We start from the raw sequence: 18,420 nt of genomic DNA, 5'->3' as shown, positions 1-18,420 counted from the left end.
TGCAAGAGTTTACGCAAAGGAAAAACCGGCAGCAACTCTAAAAGAGGGTTTTACTATAGCTAGTCAATCTGTAGCCCGATTAGCCTCTCTATATATGTGATCAATATGCACAGCCCAACCGTCCAGAACTATCAAATCCTTGCATCTCTGAACCAGCGAGCGAAGATTATATTACTCAATAATTGCTCGCTTAGGAAAAACTCCACACATGGGATATTGTCCATATGAACTAGAAGACGGGGATATGAAGCGACTGTGCACGCTCAGACGCTAATATAAAGGTCGAATTGTTCTATTAAGAAAGTGAGGTCGATTAGGTGTAATTCAATTATTGTTTTCCCCGTGTACATCTGTTCTCTAACACATCCCATGGTTTCTCGTACAAGGCACATTGGCAACATAGTTTTATTTTTCGAAAACATTGGCACCATCACAAATGAAAACTCTGTAGAACATAAGAAATGAAAGCATAAAAACACCGATTCAACCTTGATGCAATAATTAGCTAGAAATAAGGATAAAATCTAAAGGCAATACTAGACGTTTTTATTTTCTTGCGAAGAATATTTTAATCAAACGTAAATAACCAATTTAATAGAAAAACGTCAAGCAAAAGAAGGAGGAGCAACCCAATAAGCTTGAGGACGAATGTTGGCAAGATCCCCAAAAGAAAGAAATGGTGTAAGACATTTTGTTTCCAAGTCATAGAAACCGAAATCATCAGCAACATACACACAATTCGACTTGAGCCCTGAACAGTTGCTACTTGAGATGAAAAACGGCTCACTATTTCTTCCTACGAAGAGCGCCTTATCGCCTATAGACTCTACATGTTTCACCTTCCCGTCACCCTCTAAATCAATCTCAAACAATTCAATATCTTTAGTCTCGCATTGAACATCATCGTCTTTAGCTAAATGTCTAATGACGAAGAAAAGACTTGAATTATTTTCTTCGGTAACCACCAGGAATTTCTCGACATTATGGTTCCATGAATCCTCAAATAATTCATCATATTTTGTGATAACTTTCGGATCCATAAACAAAGACAACTCACGGCTCTTCTTCACGTTATTATCATCCTCTAAAGGATACCACAATTTAATTTGGAGATTTCCAGAGTTCTCCAAGTGTAATTCGTACACAGTGTTCACCTTCCTGTTGTACGCCACCCGAGATATCGAATTTACTCGGCCTAATTGTTTCTGCCATCCGTTGGCGTTACCAATTTGAACACCATGGCCCCAACTTTTTCCAGTATCACCTTCCTGACGACCGAATTGAAAAACTGTATCTTGCCTATCTTCCGTTATAAGTGCAAATTTGTTTGACATTGGATCACCAGCCAAAGTAAAATGCAACCCTTCTCTATACATTGTGGAAGGTGCTGGTAAATTGCGACAGCTCGCTTCAGTAGCGTAAGGGTTAGCCAGGAACAAACTACCATCCGAATCACAAACGAAAGCAACCCACCCTTTGGCCGATCCTACACACTTTGTGTTGAATGGGACGCTCCCATGTGCTATTGGACGGTCCATCTTGACAATTGATTTATCGATAATATTCCAGTAGTTATCAGATGGACCATTCGGACCGTCTTTAACATCAGGAGGAAGCATAAGCCATGGTGTTGATAAAATTGGCAATGATGACTTGTACAAGTTCTTTGAAATTATTGTTGATGATGAAAATTGTCGATACGGTTTTAATTTGTGTAGAGAATAATTGATAATCTTGCGTAGAGCCATGATGAAGTAATTTTTTTTTTTTTTTTTTGTTACACTTTTAGGGCAAGCGATAAATAGGTCAATGGGGTCGAGTCTAGGTTATTTTGGCCTTATCAAATCAAATCAAATCAAATCTCCTTTAAAGATAGAGTTTTTCTTGTTTGTAAAGCTTTAGATTTCGAACGAGATAATATAATTTAGAATATATATTTTTCTAGCAATATATATATCTCAAAATTTCTAAATCTTCTCAAAAAAATCTATCATTGAAAAAATTTAGAATACAGCCGGCGCAAACGTCGTCCAATGGCAGGCATTGCTTTTGCGCGAAGAGCACTAAAGCATATTACCCCAATGAGCCGTACCACCACGAAATCTGCCACGAGACAGTTCTCGATATTATTACCAACGACACAGACACCATGGCTACGGGTACCGATCGATACGAGTGAGTCATCGTTTGTTGACTTTGAGAATTTCTACAACATTGTAGACAAGAGATTTGTCAAGCTTAGTATAGAGAATGCATACTCCATCGATTATGACACATTATGCGTTGGTTCAAGTCGCGGGTCACTCGCATTTGTCTGTGAAAGTGGAAGGATGTATTACGGGTATCCCCATGCTGGCGGAGGAACGAAGGGCGAGATCTATGGTGACCGAGAGTTTGACGATGACAAGTACCACATCGACAAATCTAATCATGGTCTTCACTCGTTGACCCGATTCTACATTAAACTCGACAGTAAACGCTACGGTCTTGAAACAGTTCTTTGCTATCCGAGGTATCACCCTGAAAATCCAACCCCTATGAACTACCATGATTTTTATGTTCAATGGTCATGTAGTTACCCTGGAGAATGGACTAGATACCCTAACCTATTCCACAAGGACGATCCACCTATCGTATATTGTCAGAAGACTAAAACGGTTTATAAGCTTTCCTGTTATGGTAATGAACATGGTCCATGGGTTGTTGAACTATGGGATATGTGTATGTCTGAAGAACGTATCAACGTCACTTCTCGGATTAATGTAGTGTTCGATTCTAGTTATGAGATTGGGACCTTTGAGAGGGAGTTGAGAGCGCGGTGTCATCAGGATAGGTACTTGGTGTTGACTGGAGACGAGGGTGGGCGAGGGGATCCGGTTTTGTACCTAGTTGTAAGGCATCATAATAGGGAGCTAGGTGTTTCTCAGACGCGTGCTGTGGACGTGTTTAGGTTTGATTTGGTCGCTGGGAAAATGACTTATACGACGAAGCTTGAAGATCACGCATTTTTCATAGGGCAAAGAAGTGACTCGTTTTCCATACCAGTTGAGCAATGTGGTCCTGGCGGGTTGAAGTCAGATTCGGTTTATATAGCTGATGATTTAAGGGTGTTTGATTTGAAAGACGGATCCATAACACCTATTCTAGACACGGGGGATCTCTCGATGACACGATTTCAGTCATTATGGATTCCTCCACCAACACACGAGCAGATTCAAGAAGGTAAGAAATGGAGAAAGTATATTATGGGAGACGATTATGATTTCGACGATGATTCCGATGAAAAGTCCACAATATAATACCCCATTCAAATAACCTTACTCTTGCTTCCTTTGAATCATTTTGCCTAAATGTTTATCTCAACTCATAGACAACTTCCATTATTTCTACTTATTGCTCATATTGTTTTGTTTTGAATTAAAGTAAAATGGTTCATGAAACTGCCTACTCGTCTTTTCATTATAAACTAGTTTTGTGTTCCGGGAAAATTAAAAGGACTTTTAAAGCTCTTTTGTATTGATCTTCTTGCATTGTACGGATTATAACTATTGTTTGGTTGATGTTGAGAGATACTGATTTTTCTTTTGATGATGTTCTACATGTCCCCATCCCCTATAATCACATTACATACGGAGTATTTACTTAAAGGGTTTTTCTAAAATGCGTCTTAAGGGCACATGTTAATAACCTTAACATGGTAAGATTGACAAAATATTCTCACGAGATAGTCAAGCGGGGAAGTGGCAAATAAGCCCCAAACGTTTGCCACTACGTGCAAATTAGCCCCATAACATTTTACTAGTGCGAATTAGCCCCATTAGTTATACCCGACGTGCAAATCAACCCAAGTAGAGATATCGAGTAAAATTCTCGCCGGAAAATTGTGACATGGCACCGGAAAAATGAATAGGATGGATTAAATTAAATAATAATTAAAAAAAAACATATTGCCAGAATTTAGTTTTTCCATCTAGTTTTATTTCTTACGTTTTATCTTCTTCCCATCTCCTTCATTACTATCTTCATTCTACAATAGTTCTTCTGTAGCAGCTATGGTTATCCCCATGCCAAAAGGTAATTTTTCCAATTAATGACGGTATATAATTGTTGTTAGGGGAATAACAATTGTAGTGTGTATACATTCAATTTTCCCCCAATTTCATTTTTTTTTCCAGTTTTTGTGAATCTTAGTAAATTTTTAATCACAAAAATGGTGATTTACAGGGATAAATGTCGACTACATCAAACAAAATTGAGGTGGAAAAAAATAGAGAAATGGTTAGAGGTGTGAGAATTGAAGAATGAGCTCAAAAACCACATAAAAGTGAAAGAGATAAGGGAGGACGTAACAAGTGTTTGAATAGCAGCATAATTAGATAGTGACAATTCATCAATATGTTTTTTTTTTAATTATTATTTAATTTAATCCATCCTATTCATTTTTCCGGTGCCATGTCACAATTTTCCGGCGAAAATTTTACTCGGATATCTCTACTTGGGTTGATTTGCACGTCGGGTATAACTAATGTGGCTAATTCGCACTAGTAAAATGTTATGGGGCTAATTTGCACGTAGTGGCAAACGTTTGGGGCTTATTTGCCACTTCCCCGGATATTCAAGTATAAACTCATTGTTACCATAATTAGTAAGAATATATTGTAAATATAAATGATGTACAATACAAATCATTGCCACTATATCAGTTTAATAAATACTCCATTTTATTTATTATTTATTTTTCTTTTATATTTTGTGTAATGGGTATTTACAACAAAAGCAAATAAATATTTGGCCCAACTCACATCCAAATCGAACCAACTAAGGCCTTGTTTTATTCCAAGTGATGCAAGATAAACTGAACTTAATGATAATAAGTTGAAATGAAGTAAATGAAACTTAATTGAGCTTAACAGAACTAAATTGAATGTTGCTAAACTAGACTGAACAACTACTACTAGTACTAGTACTAGTCTACCACCACTACTACTTCTATAAAGTTTAAGATGAGCATATCTGTAACGAACTGAGTATAATGGAGCTAAACTACATTGAAATAAATAGAGTTGAACTGAATCAAATTAAAGTAAGTTGAGCCGCGCTGTAGTGAGCTGAAATTAAGTCAGAAAAAACAGAGCCTAAGTATTTTAACCCGAAAAATACAAACTATTAATCAAGTTTAACTTTTAATCCATTTCATAGTTTTTTTTAAAGCGTGACTTTTATTAAGATAATATCAAAATTTACAAGAAATTAGTAGACAACTGAGATACAATCTGGACGCCCACTAAAATGAGTGATCAGCCCCACAATAGCGTGGTCCGAATCACACAAATACGCAATTATTATTATTAATACTACTTCAGTTCAGTTCAGGTTTATTAATTTCAACTCTGTTACATTTAAATTAGTTCAGTTTAGTCCAAAAAAAGCAAAGCCTTTATATAATTATTTGCAATGGTTATGGGCGGACAAAGTTGGTTGACAATTCTACTATAGTTTACAAATTGTTGCCTTCTTTACAAAACAACCATGGAGTTAGTTAAGAGTAGATTTAATTAGACTTTAGATTCTTCAATCTTTTGGATTTGTGATACTTAATCTTGTTTATCTATGCAATTTTCCCTTCAAGTTTGCTATCAATTTCTTCTCTCCCTCTTTCTTATTATTATATTTACATTATTGTTATATATGTTCATCCTTTATGACTATTGAGTATTCTTCTCAATAAGGTTCGAGTAATGCCTGACATGCTTAATAGGGGTTTGCATGCTAAGGGGCTTGTCTTGTTTATGTTCTTATCGTGTTTTTGTTGATTTCTTGACCGTTGACCATCAATATGTTGGAAATTGATTAGATTAGAAACCCACTTATCCCCTCCCCCTTATTATATACTAAAAGAATAAGAGATCTACAAAATTTTCCCGCCTAAATGAATCTGGTTGTAATTGGGCTTTCATTATATCGTATCTATAATTGTGCTTTTATCATATCGTATTTGTGATTGGGCTTTTATCATATCATATCATATATGTAATTAGACTTTTATTATATTATATCTATAACTGGATTATAACGAACTTCCCTTTTCCACCGATTAATACAAAACATTAATAATAATAAATCTTACAATTAAATTTCAAATTGAGTTAAATATCAATTGTATAATTATTATTTTCTTTACTATTCCTATCTAAAAAACCGCGCATTCGCGCGAGATCTATACTAGTTTCAACTAACCTATAAATTCCAGTTGAGCACGGAAGTGAAAATTCTATGAGGGTGCCTTTAGCTATCGATTGTGATAGATGAACCATCTCAATCAAAACCTTAAGATGATGGTTGAGGCTAACTATTATAATTATTTCTATTATGCTCCCTCACTCAAATGTCCATTGGGCTTGAAGAGTTGTTCGTTGTGCACCGGCTCCCTCATACCGTGTGTTGAAATTCCACTTCAAGAGTTTTTGAGGAGTTTTGAGGTTGTCAGGATTCGAACCTGTGACCTTTGGTCACACGCACTGTCTCTGATAGATGAACCATTTCAACCAAAACTTTTAGTCCGGGAATGGGAGGTGGATAGTTAGAAAATTCACTAATCTGGGAGGGAGGTGTGTTTGGAACCTTAGGAGAGTTATTCGCGATGACTTGTCAACGTAATCGTTTTGTTTAATTGCAGCTAAATAATGAAAAGAACGGAAAAGTAAACACAAATTATCGTTTAAGACCGTCTTACTACCTTACAATGCATTCTACACCTCAATTATACCAGTAAATGAGGCGTACAAACATGATAAGGTGTTGTACAACGGTCTTACAGGATACTCGATATAATTATCGGAAAGCAAAAGACAAAAAGCGAATTAAAAGTGAAAAACGATCAATCGGGTCGAGAGCTGGAATAGGAAGCATTTTAAGTGGTCTTCTGAAGAGCAACGACCAAATTCTGGATGGCTTCCAAAGATTTAATGGCTTGATCAAGGTGTTCTTTAAGAGTATCAGCTTGTGTAACAAGGGGATTATTTTTAATAAAGTCTTCCTTCTTTTCTTTCTTACCAATTTCGTCTATCGCTTCCTGAATCTGTTCATCACGTTTCTTCTTTGCTTCCGCGGCAATTCTATCCTCTTCCGCAGTTTTTTGAGCAACTCTTTTCTTATCTTCGTTAGCCGAGGACACTTTAAAGTTAGGGTCCTTGTCAAATTTTACGGCTTGGTTGACAAACTCGATGACGAGAGGTATACCGAGTGCAACTAGTTGGGTTGCGTCCCCTCTTGCTGCAAAACGTTGTAGCTTATGAGACAGTTCGGATGAAAGAGCGAATGCACGGCCTTCTTTGAGATACGTGTCGCTGTCCTTGAGCAACCTCAAGAACTCTTGCACTTCATATTTCAATGCCTTGATTAATTCATCCGCCTCACGGCCAAGGCTGTTTAGTGATTCCTCCGCATTCTTCATAGTATTCCGAGCTCCAGGTAAGTCGTTGGCATCCGCCTTTTTTCTAGCCTCTTCAATTGCAGCAGCAGTATTTCCACGCGCCTTCTCGTTGACCACCTCGACTGGGTCTTCCGTCACTGGCGACCTTGTGCGGGTCACTGTAGCTGCTATTGGCGGAGATCTAAACAAACGCCCTCCGCCGCTTGGCCTGCACGCAATACCACTTATCTAAGGCATTATTACGCAGTTGTTTGTCCACACTAAAAAAAGTCCGAGTCTAATAGAGGGAGTAAAATTTACGTGTAAGAGAAGGCGATTTTGAGGATATCCATTGCTGTCCGATCTTCAACAGCAGGAAGACTAAGAAACACGGTGGTGCTCCGTTTCTCTCGGTTGTAGAGATTCCCAAATGAAATCGTAACAGATTCATTAACACGGTCCTGATCATAACTCCCTGCGGAGACTTTCAGGATTTCTGATTCCTTTTGGGTAATGGTCAGCTTCAAGTCTTGTACCACCACACTGAGGAGCCCTGCCAGACATGATGAAAAGGCGATATTCAAACTCGCTGAGTCTGATCCTTCCACATCTGCAATCGAATAAGTTCCCTTGTCGCTTTTGCTTGCTATATCTTGAAGCAGCTTTACAGGAAGAAATACAATTTCAATTCCATATTTACTTTGAGGATACGCAGATTATAAATTGATTTTAATATGCTGTTAACCAAATACTAAAATTGACATATTGATTGGTCAAACATGATAAAATTGACATATTACCTGGCTATCATGATCCCTACCGAGACCGAAAGTGTATACTGGGACGCTTGAGACGTCAACAGTAGAAGGGCGATCTTGCCCATCGGACATAAGCATGATAGCTGTTGTACGCCCGTCACGGTGTCTACGCTGGGCCAACACACTTAAGGCTGTCTGTAGGCCTGATGAGATATTTGTGCCACCATCAGCATCTAACTCATCGATTAGCTTCTCAATTTTGTCTTGCCCATTTTTGTTCATCCCAGTCAATGGGCACAGCCTCGTCGCAGTCGATTCAAATGTGACGATCGACAAACGATCAATCGGGTCCAGTTTCTTCAGCAAGAACTTCATCGATGTTTTTAGTTTCTCCAACTTTTCTCCCCACATACTTCCACTCACGTCCAATACCGCGACTATATCAACACCACCTCTTTCGCCCCCAGTATCGTCGAATCCCATCAGTTCCACTACCATCGTATAGTCGGTTTTCTCCAACGGTGCATCTGCCTTATTGAATATATTTTGCACTATTTTTCCTGATCCGAGGCCAACAGATGTTGGTGCCGCTATACATTTATTTTGAGAAAGTTGGGTCAGAATTGTTAAAAAAGAACAAATGTTGCAAAAAAGGGACTACTTTAGTTGGTTAACAAGGGTGAAGAAAGCCGCGAGTCTCGGGTTCAAATCCTCATGGCACGAGAATCATGAATTGGATACTTGTGAAAGAGATGACTAATGGAAGGGGAAGCTAGGAATTGAACTGACAAACTTGCCCCGCTTGCGACCCGACACTCGATACAAGTTGTACAACCCGATGATCAGTGACCCGAATCCTAGCCCGATATGAACCAGACCCGATATTGACCAGATAAGACTGATCACTCGACAATTATTAAGTTTAGTTTTAGCTTGATATGTTCTACTTAATAATGAAGTAAGGTAACTACACGAAATAGTTGGTCATAAACTAAACTTCTTGGTAAAAACATTGAAGTAATTTGATAAAGTAACTAGACTCGACTATGAGCCGATCGACCCGAACCCGTCACAAAACTTGACCCGAAATGCCCCCAAGCCGATAGGAACCGAACCAGACTTAACCCCGAAGCAAGGGTATGGTGACCTGCTATGACCCGAATCAAATACTACCCTACCCAATTCAACTTGACCCGGTCGGACTGACATGATTGCCAACTTTAATTGAGAATATGGGTGGCAATGGGTTGTGCGGTGTCGTGTCTAATACGAAGTACAAAATAGTGTCGTTTTGTATCTAATTTTTTAAAGGGTGCCATGGCTTGCCATGCCGATTGGCCCGTCATGCCTTGGCCGGTCCGCTGCTGGCTGCCATGTAGGCCGGGCTAATTTAGCCCAACCTCATATAGTTGGTGCTTACGATAAAAAAAGTAATCCGTACATTAATAATAGAAATTTGCTCAAGTTAATATTTGATTAAACTTTCTAAATTCTTTTCTTACTTCAAAATTTGAGGGAAAAAAAAAACTCGGTAGTAATAAAGTTTTTGTTTTTTGTTTTTTTTGTTGTCATAAGGGCGATTTTTATATCGACGAGGCTTAAATTTAGATTATGAGTGCCACGACCTATGACTTTACCAACTAAACTAATTAATATCTGCAATAACAAAAACATTGTGAAATACCTGCCGGTACAGGGACTGGCTCGTCGTCATTGTAGTTCGTCCCCATTTTGATGATTTTAAGAAATAATGGAGTTGTTGGGTTTTTGGTCACTGCCATGTATATGTATATATATATACTACGTGACTACGGAGTACTTGTGCACTTTGTTTTTGTTGGTCATGGAAGTCCGATTAATTAATACTACATGTACAAGAGCAATGACTACATGGAATATTTTCATGTTACTTCTATAGTTTGACATTGTAAATAGTTTTCATAGTCATCTATTTAACTTTCGATTCATCTTTCGACGGATGGTTTTTACGTCTTAAATTATAAATTTATCCTGAGACTTCATATATATTGTGTAACTTTTTTTTTTTCGTTGCATAAGAGTTGTCAACCTAGAGGAAGTAGATAATCCAGTTCTCTCATTAGGTTGGCATTCAGAATTCATTTGATTATTAAATGTACATTTTATAAAAAAAAAAAAAATAACAACTAACAACTTTCCATTTTGTAATTCATAAGATTTTTCTATATATTTAATTTTTGTTAGAATACCTTTTATAAAAAATAGAAAAGATAAACAAATAATGAAGAGAACTGAATTGAAGGCCAATAATAATTATTAAACTGTTGTAGACTTGTAGAAATGATTTGTATTGTACCTAGACCGGGACAACAGTGCGGGCCAGCCCGATCCACACTGGCCCGTCCTATCAGCCTGAAACCACGGGCCGCACACCCTCTTATTTCTATCGGGTCGTGAAATATGTAGCTCGACCCCCAAAACCACAGCCCACCTGGCCCACCAATTCCCATGTCTAGTTGGGTCGTTGGTTCAAGGCCATCACAAGCCCAATCCGGCCCACCCCAACTCCCGGCGTGGGATTGTGCTCACCCAATGGCCGATCCCTAGCCCGACCCATTGACCCACTGTCCAGGTATAGTTGTACCTCATTACTTTTTGTAGTGTATTCCATTATTTCCATCCAATTTAGTTCTAGTTCGAGCTGGGTATGACCACTTGAACGGTAAAGCTTTTCCTCATAAATTTTAACATTATTGTATTTTTAAGGCTCAAATTCGAGATCTCCAGATAAGTTAAAATAATTCATAAGAGTTAATCTAAGTACTCAGGAGTATTATACATCATTACATTATAGCATAAACAAATAGCAACTTGACAAGTGTTAAGAGTTAAGAATGTTTGAAAGTAAAGTTATCTTCTATTCTCCAGAAGTAAAAAAAAAAAAGGTTACAATAATTTTTTTTAATGACTTCCTTAAGTCAAATTAAATAACAAAACGATCATGCGATAAGTCACTAAGCATTAGGGGTGGTCAACAGTGCGGGTCGGCCTTGTTAACTCGGACTCGGCCCGCCTGTGACCCGCTGATGAACCCGGCCTGCCTGACCCGGTCCCGGACCCGGCCCGACCCGCCCTATATCCGGGCCGGTTACGAGTCCCTAAATGTCAAACCCGGCCTGCCCAAACCCGGACCCGTCCTGGACCCGCCCTTGACCCGCCCCGGACCCGCCCTTGACCCGCCTCACGGGTCACTTCTGACCCGCTCCGACCCGACCCGTCCCGCCCCTTACCCGGGCCGGTTCCGGGTCTCCCAAAACCTGACCCGGCCCGCCCGGACCCGGCCGACCCACACTGTTAACCACCCCTACTAAGCATCAAGACAACTTCGTGCTTGATTAATGCTTACTTATTGCCGAACAATACTGCAAGTATTTTATAATGACTTGCTATAGTCAAATTAAATATCGAAATGATAATGCAATTAGAATTTTGATAGTTAGGTCACTAACATGGGCGAATTTATTTAAATTATTTGTTATGTATCTCTCAAATGATAATGTATTAATAGTTAGGTCACTAACATGGGCAAATTTAAAAATAAAATTTTTAAGTACCGAAATTTCGTCATATTTGTTTTATTACTACTTATGTTAAGGTTCATAATTAGAATTTTGAGGTAGAAAAAAATCAATAGTTTTAACAATTTTTGACAATTAGAGTAGCGAATGCTACCTTTGCTACAAGCTACGTAGGTTCCCCGTTGCTACTTGCTAGGCAGTAGGCAGCATGCATCAACACAACTTCGTGCCTGAATTAATGCTTATATTACTTAAAAAGTATTTTATAGTGACTAGCTGATGTCAAATTAAATAACGAAATAATATTATAACAAGTAAAGCTAACATTTGACTTTGAAACAGTCGTCAGTCCATATTAATTTGTATGAGAGAACGACAAGTTGACAAGATAATGCATTAATGCTCATGATCTTGGTTCAAATTGGTCAATAATCTTGTAATAATTCCCTTTCCATAAAAAAAACCTCTTGAAAAAGGAAAATATATGAAGAAACAATTTTCATGTGCAAAACCCTAAAAATATCGACGACATATTTACACATTTACACGGATCCACGGTTGTAATTGATAAATTTGTCGTCCTTCGTGTGGGTGATGGCCGGTGACGGGCGATGGGCACATATATTATTAAGACTTTGAAGTCAGTTTTTTTCGACATATCAAAGAATATCAAAGTTATATAAATTGTTGTTAAATTTAAAGTACTAAAATTAATATATTTTTTTTGTATTCATATTTAACATCAACTTATTAATGACGTATCAGGGTTGAGTAGGCCGGGTTGGAAAAGGTTTCGACCCTATAATAACGAATCATTTTACGTTCATGTTGAGTTGTGAGTCAAGGTTTACGAGTTTTGACCTTGGAAATAACAGGTCAGGTTAATTCGAGTCAAGTAAAATTTGTATAAGTCTACATAATGAACTTAAAAAATGTAAACACAAATATAATTAATTAATCAGTTTATTTAGACTCAAATATAGACGGCTCGGGTTGGGTCAAAACTCAAAACTTGGGAACTCTATAACATGAGGCAAATTTATAATATAAGTTACACGACGGAGACGGGCTACAGTCAGTAAATAAGTTAAGTAAGTTTATGCCGCTTTTATTTTGCCATTTTATTTTTACTGTAAAAACAAAATCCCATTTTTAAATAGGAAAGCTATTTTAAGGAAAACAATAATTTCCTATTAATATTTTAATAATAGTTGCGACTTATACTATATTTTATATTAAGATAAACTTATATTTAATCTGCTGGCAGATATAGTCATATAGTGGATCGGATTTCGACCTAAGTTAATGAGTTACTTCGAGTCAATCGACATATCAAGCATTCAAGCTTCACGAGTCAAGACCAAGGAAAAATAGATTCAATTGGTTAAATATTAACAAGTACATGCTTTGTTGTTTAACTTTGTCAATTATAAATCTTTAATAAACAAAATCACTAATTAATTTTCACGCATATTCACATAAATTCATTAAAAAATGTTAATTTTCATAAAAAAAACTCTCCTTTTCATTTTTTTCGGCTTTTACTCAGTCTCTCGATTATTATGTTAAGTAGGTATTTATACTTTAACTATCAAGAGGACAAATCATAATTTAATCAGTACTAGGACAATGAACCTAAGATATCATGTATTTTACGTCCCGTTTCATAATTAAAAATGTAATTTATAATTCTGTTCCGGGTGTAATTCCGGAGCAGGATTGTGACCACTTGAGCTTGTAGAATGATGTCATTGCTCGTCTCTTCCTTTCGCTCTTTTCTGTAAAGATGAACAAACTGAGGGCTCGGCTTGGGGCCGAACGTACTCACTCCGACGCTCAAGTCAGTAAACTTAGAGAGATAAGTTGTATGTTAACTTGGCAAAGTATATTGTAGAGAGATAAGGGAGTTTATACCAGATTTCCAGTTAGTTTCTCAATGAGAGATGTGGAGTATTTATAGACTTTCACCTTTTGTCACGTAGTGGCCAAGTGGCATAGCAGGTGGACAGACTGTCTTACCCTCGGCCGAGAGACCCATGACAGGCCGGCAGGCCTGGTTGACTCCATGCCGAGGGGACCGGATGTGAGTATACGGATATGTCTCTCGGCCGGCTAGTTGCCGAGCCGAGACCCAAGTGACAGGCCGACAGGCTTCGTCGGTTAGGTCGCTTTTCTTTTGACTTGTTGTCTTTTAGCCTTGACCTTGGTCAATATGTTGACTTGGTCAGCGGGTGCAGAATATGCCCCATCAATTTGCCCCCAGCGTAGTCTATGCCGTGGTATGGACCTTCGATGCGTGTTGAGCGTATTCTGCGCATGTCGAACTTCTTCCTCGGCTTGGTCCTGTTCAGGCCGTACCATATCCCCCCTCCACATGGTTGTGTAATGGACATCGAATGTGGAAAAGAAAATGGTGCTGGCCGAGACCAAGGTTGGGAGTGCCGTGTGCTTTTGATTGCCCCGGCGTCTTTGCCAAGCTTGGTTGATCACCGTGGCCGTTGGCAAGTAGATACCAAGAAGCGTGTCAAAGAAGATGGGTCACTGTATGTCGATTGACATTCCGTGGCTGCATGCTTGACACGTGGCCTGGTGTTGATTGGTGGACGCTTCATGGGCTTTGCTCTGATTGGTCCACTGAATGGGCTTTGCTCTATAAATAGAGCAGTATGCCCCTTATTTTGATGTGCAAACTTCTTTTTCTTAAAAAAATTTCCTCTCTCTAGTTTTCGAAGAGTTTTCTCTCTCTAATTTTCGAAGCGTTACTCGGCGTAACACTTTCTTTCAAGGTAAACAAACAAATTCTTCCCCAACTTTTATTTGTTAAGTATTTGTTGCCACCATGTCTGCTGCTGATGGTCCGCCTAGTACCTCAATCCCGGGGGGCGAACTGTCGCGTCCCGATGAACAGGAGCCAATGGTTGTCACCCCGGTAGGGTTCGGGGGTCGCAAGTCGTCTTCCCCTGAAATCGACGAGAAATATCTCGAGGATTTTGATGATGATGATGAGGAAAAGACCCAATCTGATTCAGAGAGGCCGCATTACTTGTGGCACGGCGAAGCCTGCTCGATTAAACCTGATCGCGTTTGGACGAACAAGTTCGCTTCTGTCTCCGGGCCTGAACTTTTTGAAGACCACTACAACTTCGGCAGGGGGTATAGAATTATTGTCCCTGTGGGTGATCAGGCAGTCTGTTGCCCTCCCGAAGGTTGTATTGGCGTGTATATTATACATATGGAGTATGGGCTTCGTTTTCCTCTTAATGAACATGTCTCGGCCATAATCAAAGCCATGAATGTCGCCGTGGCACAACTGCACCCGTTGGCCGTTAGGACGATTATTGGCTTCGTATGGTTTTGTCTCTTTAAGGGGGTGGCCCCAACGGTGAACCTTTTCCGCCGGCTCCATCATCTTCGGCTGTCTACCCAAGGCGTCATGGGGTGGTACAGCGTTCAGACCGAGCCGGGTTACGTGACCATCTCCAAGCTGACATCCTGCAAAGACTGGAAGGGGCGGTGGGTATATGTCGAGGTTCCGGAGGACTATCCACTGCCCCGGTCCTTCCAGCGCCGCGTCAATTTGCTTATTTGTGAGAGTCGGGGGAGCATGAAAGATATGTCTCCCGTAATAAGATTAAGATGGACGCCAAGAAGGTCTATCTTAAGGACGACGAAGTGCGGGCAATGAGCATGTTCGAGGCTGAGAAGGATGGCACGCCGAAGGGATGGATGCCCCCGACGCAGATCGTCCTTCAAGACGAGCCGCTTTGTCACGTCGACCTCATACCGGCCCTCAGGCAGGGTGAGTGAGGTCGGTATGAGGCCCTCCTTTGCTTTTATGCTTCTGTATTTGAGCCTCGGTTTACTTCTTTTGCTTAACTCCTGCTTTGTTTTTTTTGCAGATCGATTCGGCCGGGATCTCTCTGTCTCCATCCTAAACAAGTTGGGACTTGACCAGGACAGGAGAGTTGTTGAGCTGCACCCTAAGGCCGCGCCGCGTGATCGCAAGCAGGCCCCGCACGAACTCATGGAGCAGGCGTTGAAATCAATGGACGTGGGGGCGACCCAAGCAGAGATTGGCGGTAACGTGCCGCGCCGAAAACCAAAAGCAATGTCTTCGGTGGCTACGACGTCAACTCCAACTCGATCTTCAATCCCCATAGTCCAAAAAGATAAGGAGGTCGTCAATGTTGACGAGGACGTCACCGTTCTGGAGAGTCCTCCTCCTTCAAATAAGAGGAAAGAAACAACGCCTGCTGCTGCTGCTGTTACCGAGGCAGGGAAAGAGAAGGGGTTAGCCGGCCCTCAATCCAAGAAGGCCAGGACTGGTACGGATCTAACCCATAGCTCGGATTTAGCAGGTTCCTTATGCATTCCTGATGACAGGCTTTCTGATATGTCGATGAATGTTGACATGGACGCTTTGTCTGGGTTTTTTCTAGATCAGCCGTCGCCAACTGTTGTTCTCACCGAACGGCAATTGGAGAAGCAGCCTGTGCAGATGGGCGACAAAAATGTCGCCGCCGACGCCTCGTCCGAGAAGGCTTCCTTCGTTCAGCTCAGGGCGGACGGCATAAGGTTGGCCAAAAGGCTGGTGAAGTGGGCTGAAGTTGCCGGCACTCATCTTATCGAGCAAGAAAAGCTCGTGGCTCAAACTGCCCCTACGCTCAAACGGCTTAGGCTTGAGCTTGCCGCTTCTAGGGAGGAGGCCGAGAAGACGAAGAAGGACTTCCTGGCCACCATGAAGGATTTCCTCGCTGAGCGAAAGCTTAAGGAGGACGCTGAGAAGGTGGTCCTGGCCGAGAGAGCTAAGGTTGAGTCCGCGTTGGCTGATGCCGCTAAGTTGCGGGAGGAGAGAAACAAATTTGAGGGCGGTTATAAGGCCATGGTTGAGCAGAGGGAAAGATGGAAGACCCTGCATTCGGCCGAGGCGAAGGAACATAAGGGCACAAAGGCTATCCTTGCTCGAGGGGAGAAGGATATTGAGTCCGGAAAACCGTCATCATCCCCGAAATGTGTGCCGATGCACGGGACCAAGTCAAGACGCCACAAGGGATGCGATTAAGGAGCTCCTTCCTGAAGGCACTTTTCCGTGGCAAGATTTTGACAAGCTTCTGGATGAGAAGGCGGCTGCTGCGGAGGCCGCGGCCGCGGCCGAGGCGAAGGCTGCTCAGGAAGCTGCGGCCAAGGCGGCCCATGAGGCTAAGGTGAAGGAGGCTAGAGAGGAGGCTGAGAAGGCAAAGGCACGTGACGCTGCCAAGTCGTCCTCTGGGCCGCCCACCGACGGTGATGCTGCTGCTGCTGCCGGTGGCGAGCGGCGACAAGCATAGGGAGACGGGCGGTCGTCACCAGATTCACCTGACCCTTCGGACAGCTTCAGCTGTTCGGGGGCCAACTATTGAGCCTTTCCTCCCTGCCATCCTTTTGGCGCTTCATGTCTTAATGTCGTAATTTTTGTTGTTCCTTCTTTTTTGTTAAACTTTGGTAGGTTGAGCTTAGGCTATCCCTATGGGGACGGCCGTCGACTTTATTTTGTCTCACTTGTAAACATTTTTAATGAAGTTTGTTTATTTGCCTTCGGCTTGGCCGAGGCTTTGATCTCATCCTCCATTCGGTTGTCTTCTTACGTTTTTAAACATATTGAGCGCTTGTTCGTTTTACCTTCGGCTTGGCCGAGGCAGTTAGATTGCGTATCTCAACTGTACTTAAACGTTTTTAGCATATTGGTCGTGCCCTCCTGCTGCACCTGAACAGGCCGAGGTAGCAAGATTCATGTTTCCCAATTTGCTTAGCAACATGTTGGCATGTCGGTCGCTTCCTCCTCCACTCTCGGTCTGGCCGAGGCGGTCAGATTTGCGCTTTCCCAACTGCTGTTGTAAACATGTTAGCATATCGGTCGTTTCCCCGTCACTCCCGGCTTTGGCCGAGGCAATCGAGGTTACGGCTCGACTGCATTCGTATCTATAGACATATTGTTCGCTTCCTCAGCCACTCCCGGATTGGCCGAGGCAGTCAGATTTGCGTTTCTCAACTGTACTTATACGTTCTTAAGCATGTTGGTCGCTTTCGCGAGTATCAACTGCATTTGTAGTGACTGCCCGGCTTTGGCCGTGGCGTCTACTTTGGTACGACTACGGAGGGGACAAGCATTTCGATGGAAAACTTGGATCACTCTTCATAAGGTATAATCACGCGTTGGGGTGCCCACAACGGTCTCGGACACCTCCGCCGCTATACGAAATATTTCCTAAGGTTGTCTGTGTTCCAATGGCTCATTAGAGGCACACCCTCCATGTCTGTCAGCCGGTATGTCCCCGGCCCCATTTCTTCAACCACCCTGTAGGGTCCCTCCCAGTTGGCCGTCATCTTACCATGGATGTTTCCTTTGTTGGTTGCGGCCGACTTTCTCAGGACTAGATCTTCTACTCTCAAGTCCCTTTTGTGGACCCTACGGTTGTAGGCTCTTCTCATTCGATTTTGATATACTGCCAAGTTGAGCCGTGCCGTATCTCGACTTTCTTCGACCAGGTCTAGGGAGGCTCTCAGGCCTTCTTCATTTTCGACTGGGTTAAAGGTTTGCGTTCTGAATGTCGGCACCGCTGCTTCAATTGGCAGGACGGCCTCAGACCCATAGACTAGGTGGAATGGACTGTACCCTGTTGCTTCTTTCTCCGTGGTTCGAAGGGACCACAGGACG

General features: G+C 41.3%; 1 protein-coding gene across 1 annotated transcript; it reads right to left on the bottom strand.

Annotated features, from left to right (window-relative positions):
• Positions 1–6,910: 6,910 nt before the first annotated feature.
• LOC141654998 (putative E3 ubiquitin-protein ligase EDA40) lies at positions 6,911–8,667 on the bottom strand. The gene is made up of 3 exons (XM_074462103.1): positions 8,212–8,667; positions 7,733–8,073; positions 6,911–7,640 (listed from the first exon to the last, which is right to left on the bottom strand). The coding sequence occupies exons 1-3, from the start codon at positions 8,665–8,667 to the stop codon at positions 6,911–6,913; spliced, it is 1,527 nt and encodes a 508-aa protein (XP_074318204.1).
• Positions 8,668–18,420: the final 9,753 nt, after the last annotated feature.

Source organism: Silene latifolia, chromosome 5 (genome assembly GCF_048544455.1).
Source record: "Silene latifolia isolate original U9 population chromosome 5, ASM4854445v1, whole genome shotgun sequence".
Classification (NCBI taxonomy): Eukaryota; Viridiplantae; Streptophyta; class Magnoliopsida; order Caryophyllales; family Caryophyllaceae; genus Silene; species Silene latifolia.
Note: the sequence above shows the minus strand (reverse complement) of the source record. Positions and strands in the feature narration are given on the sequence as shown.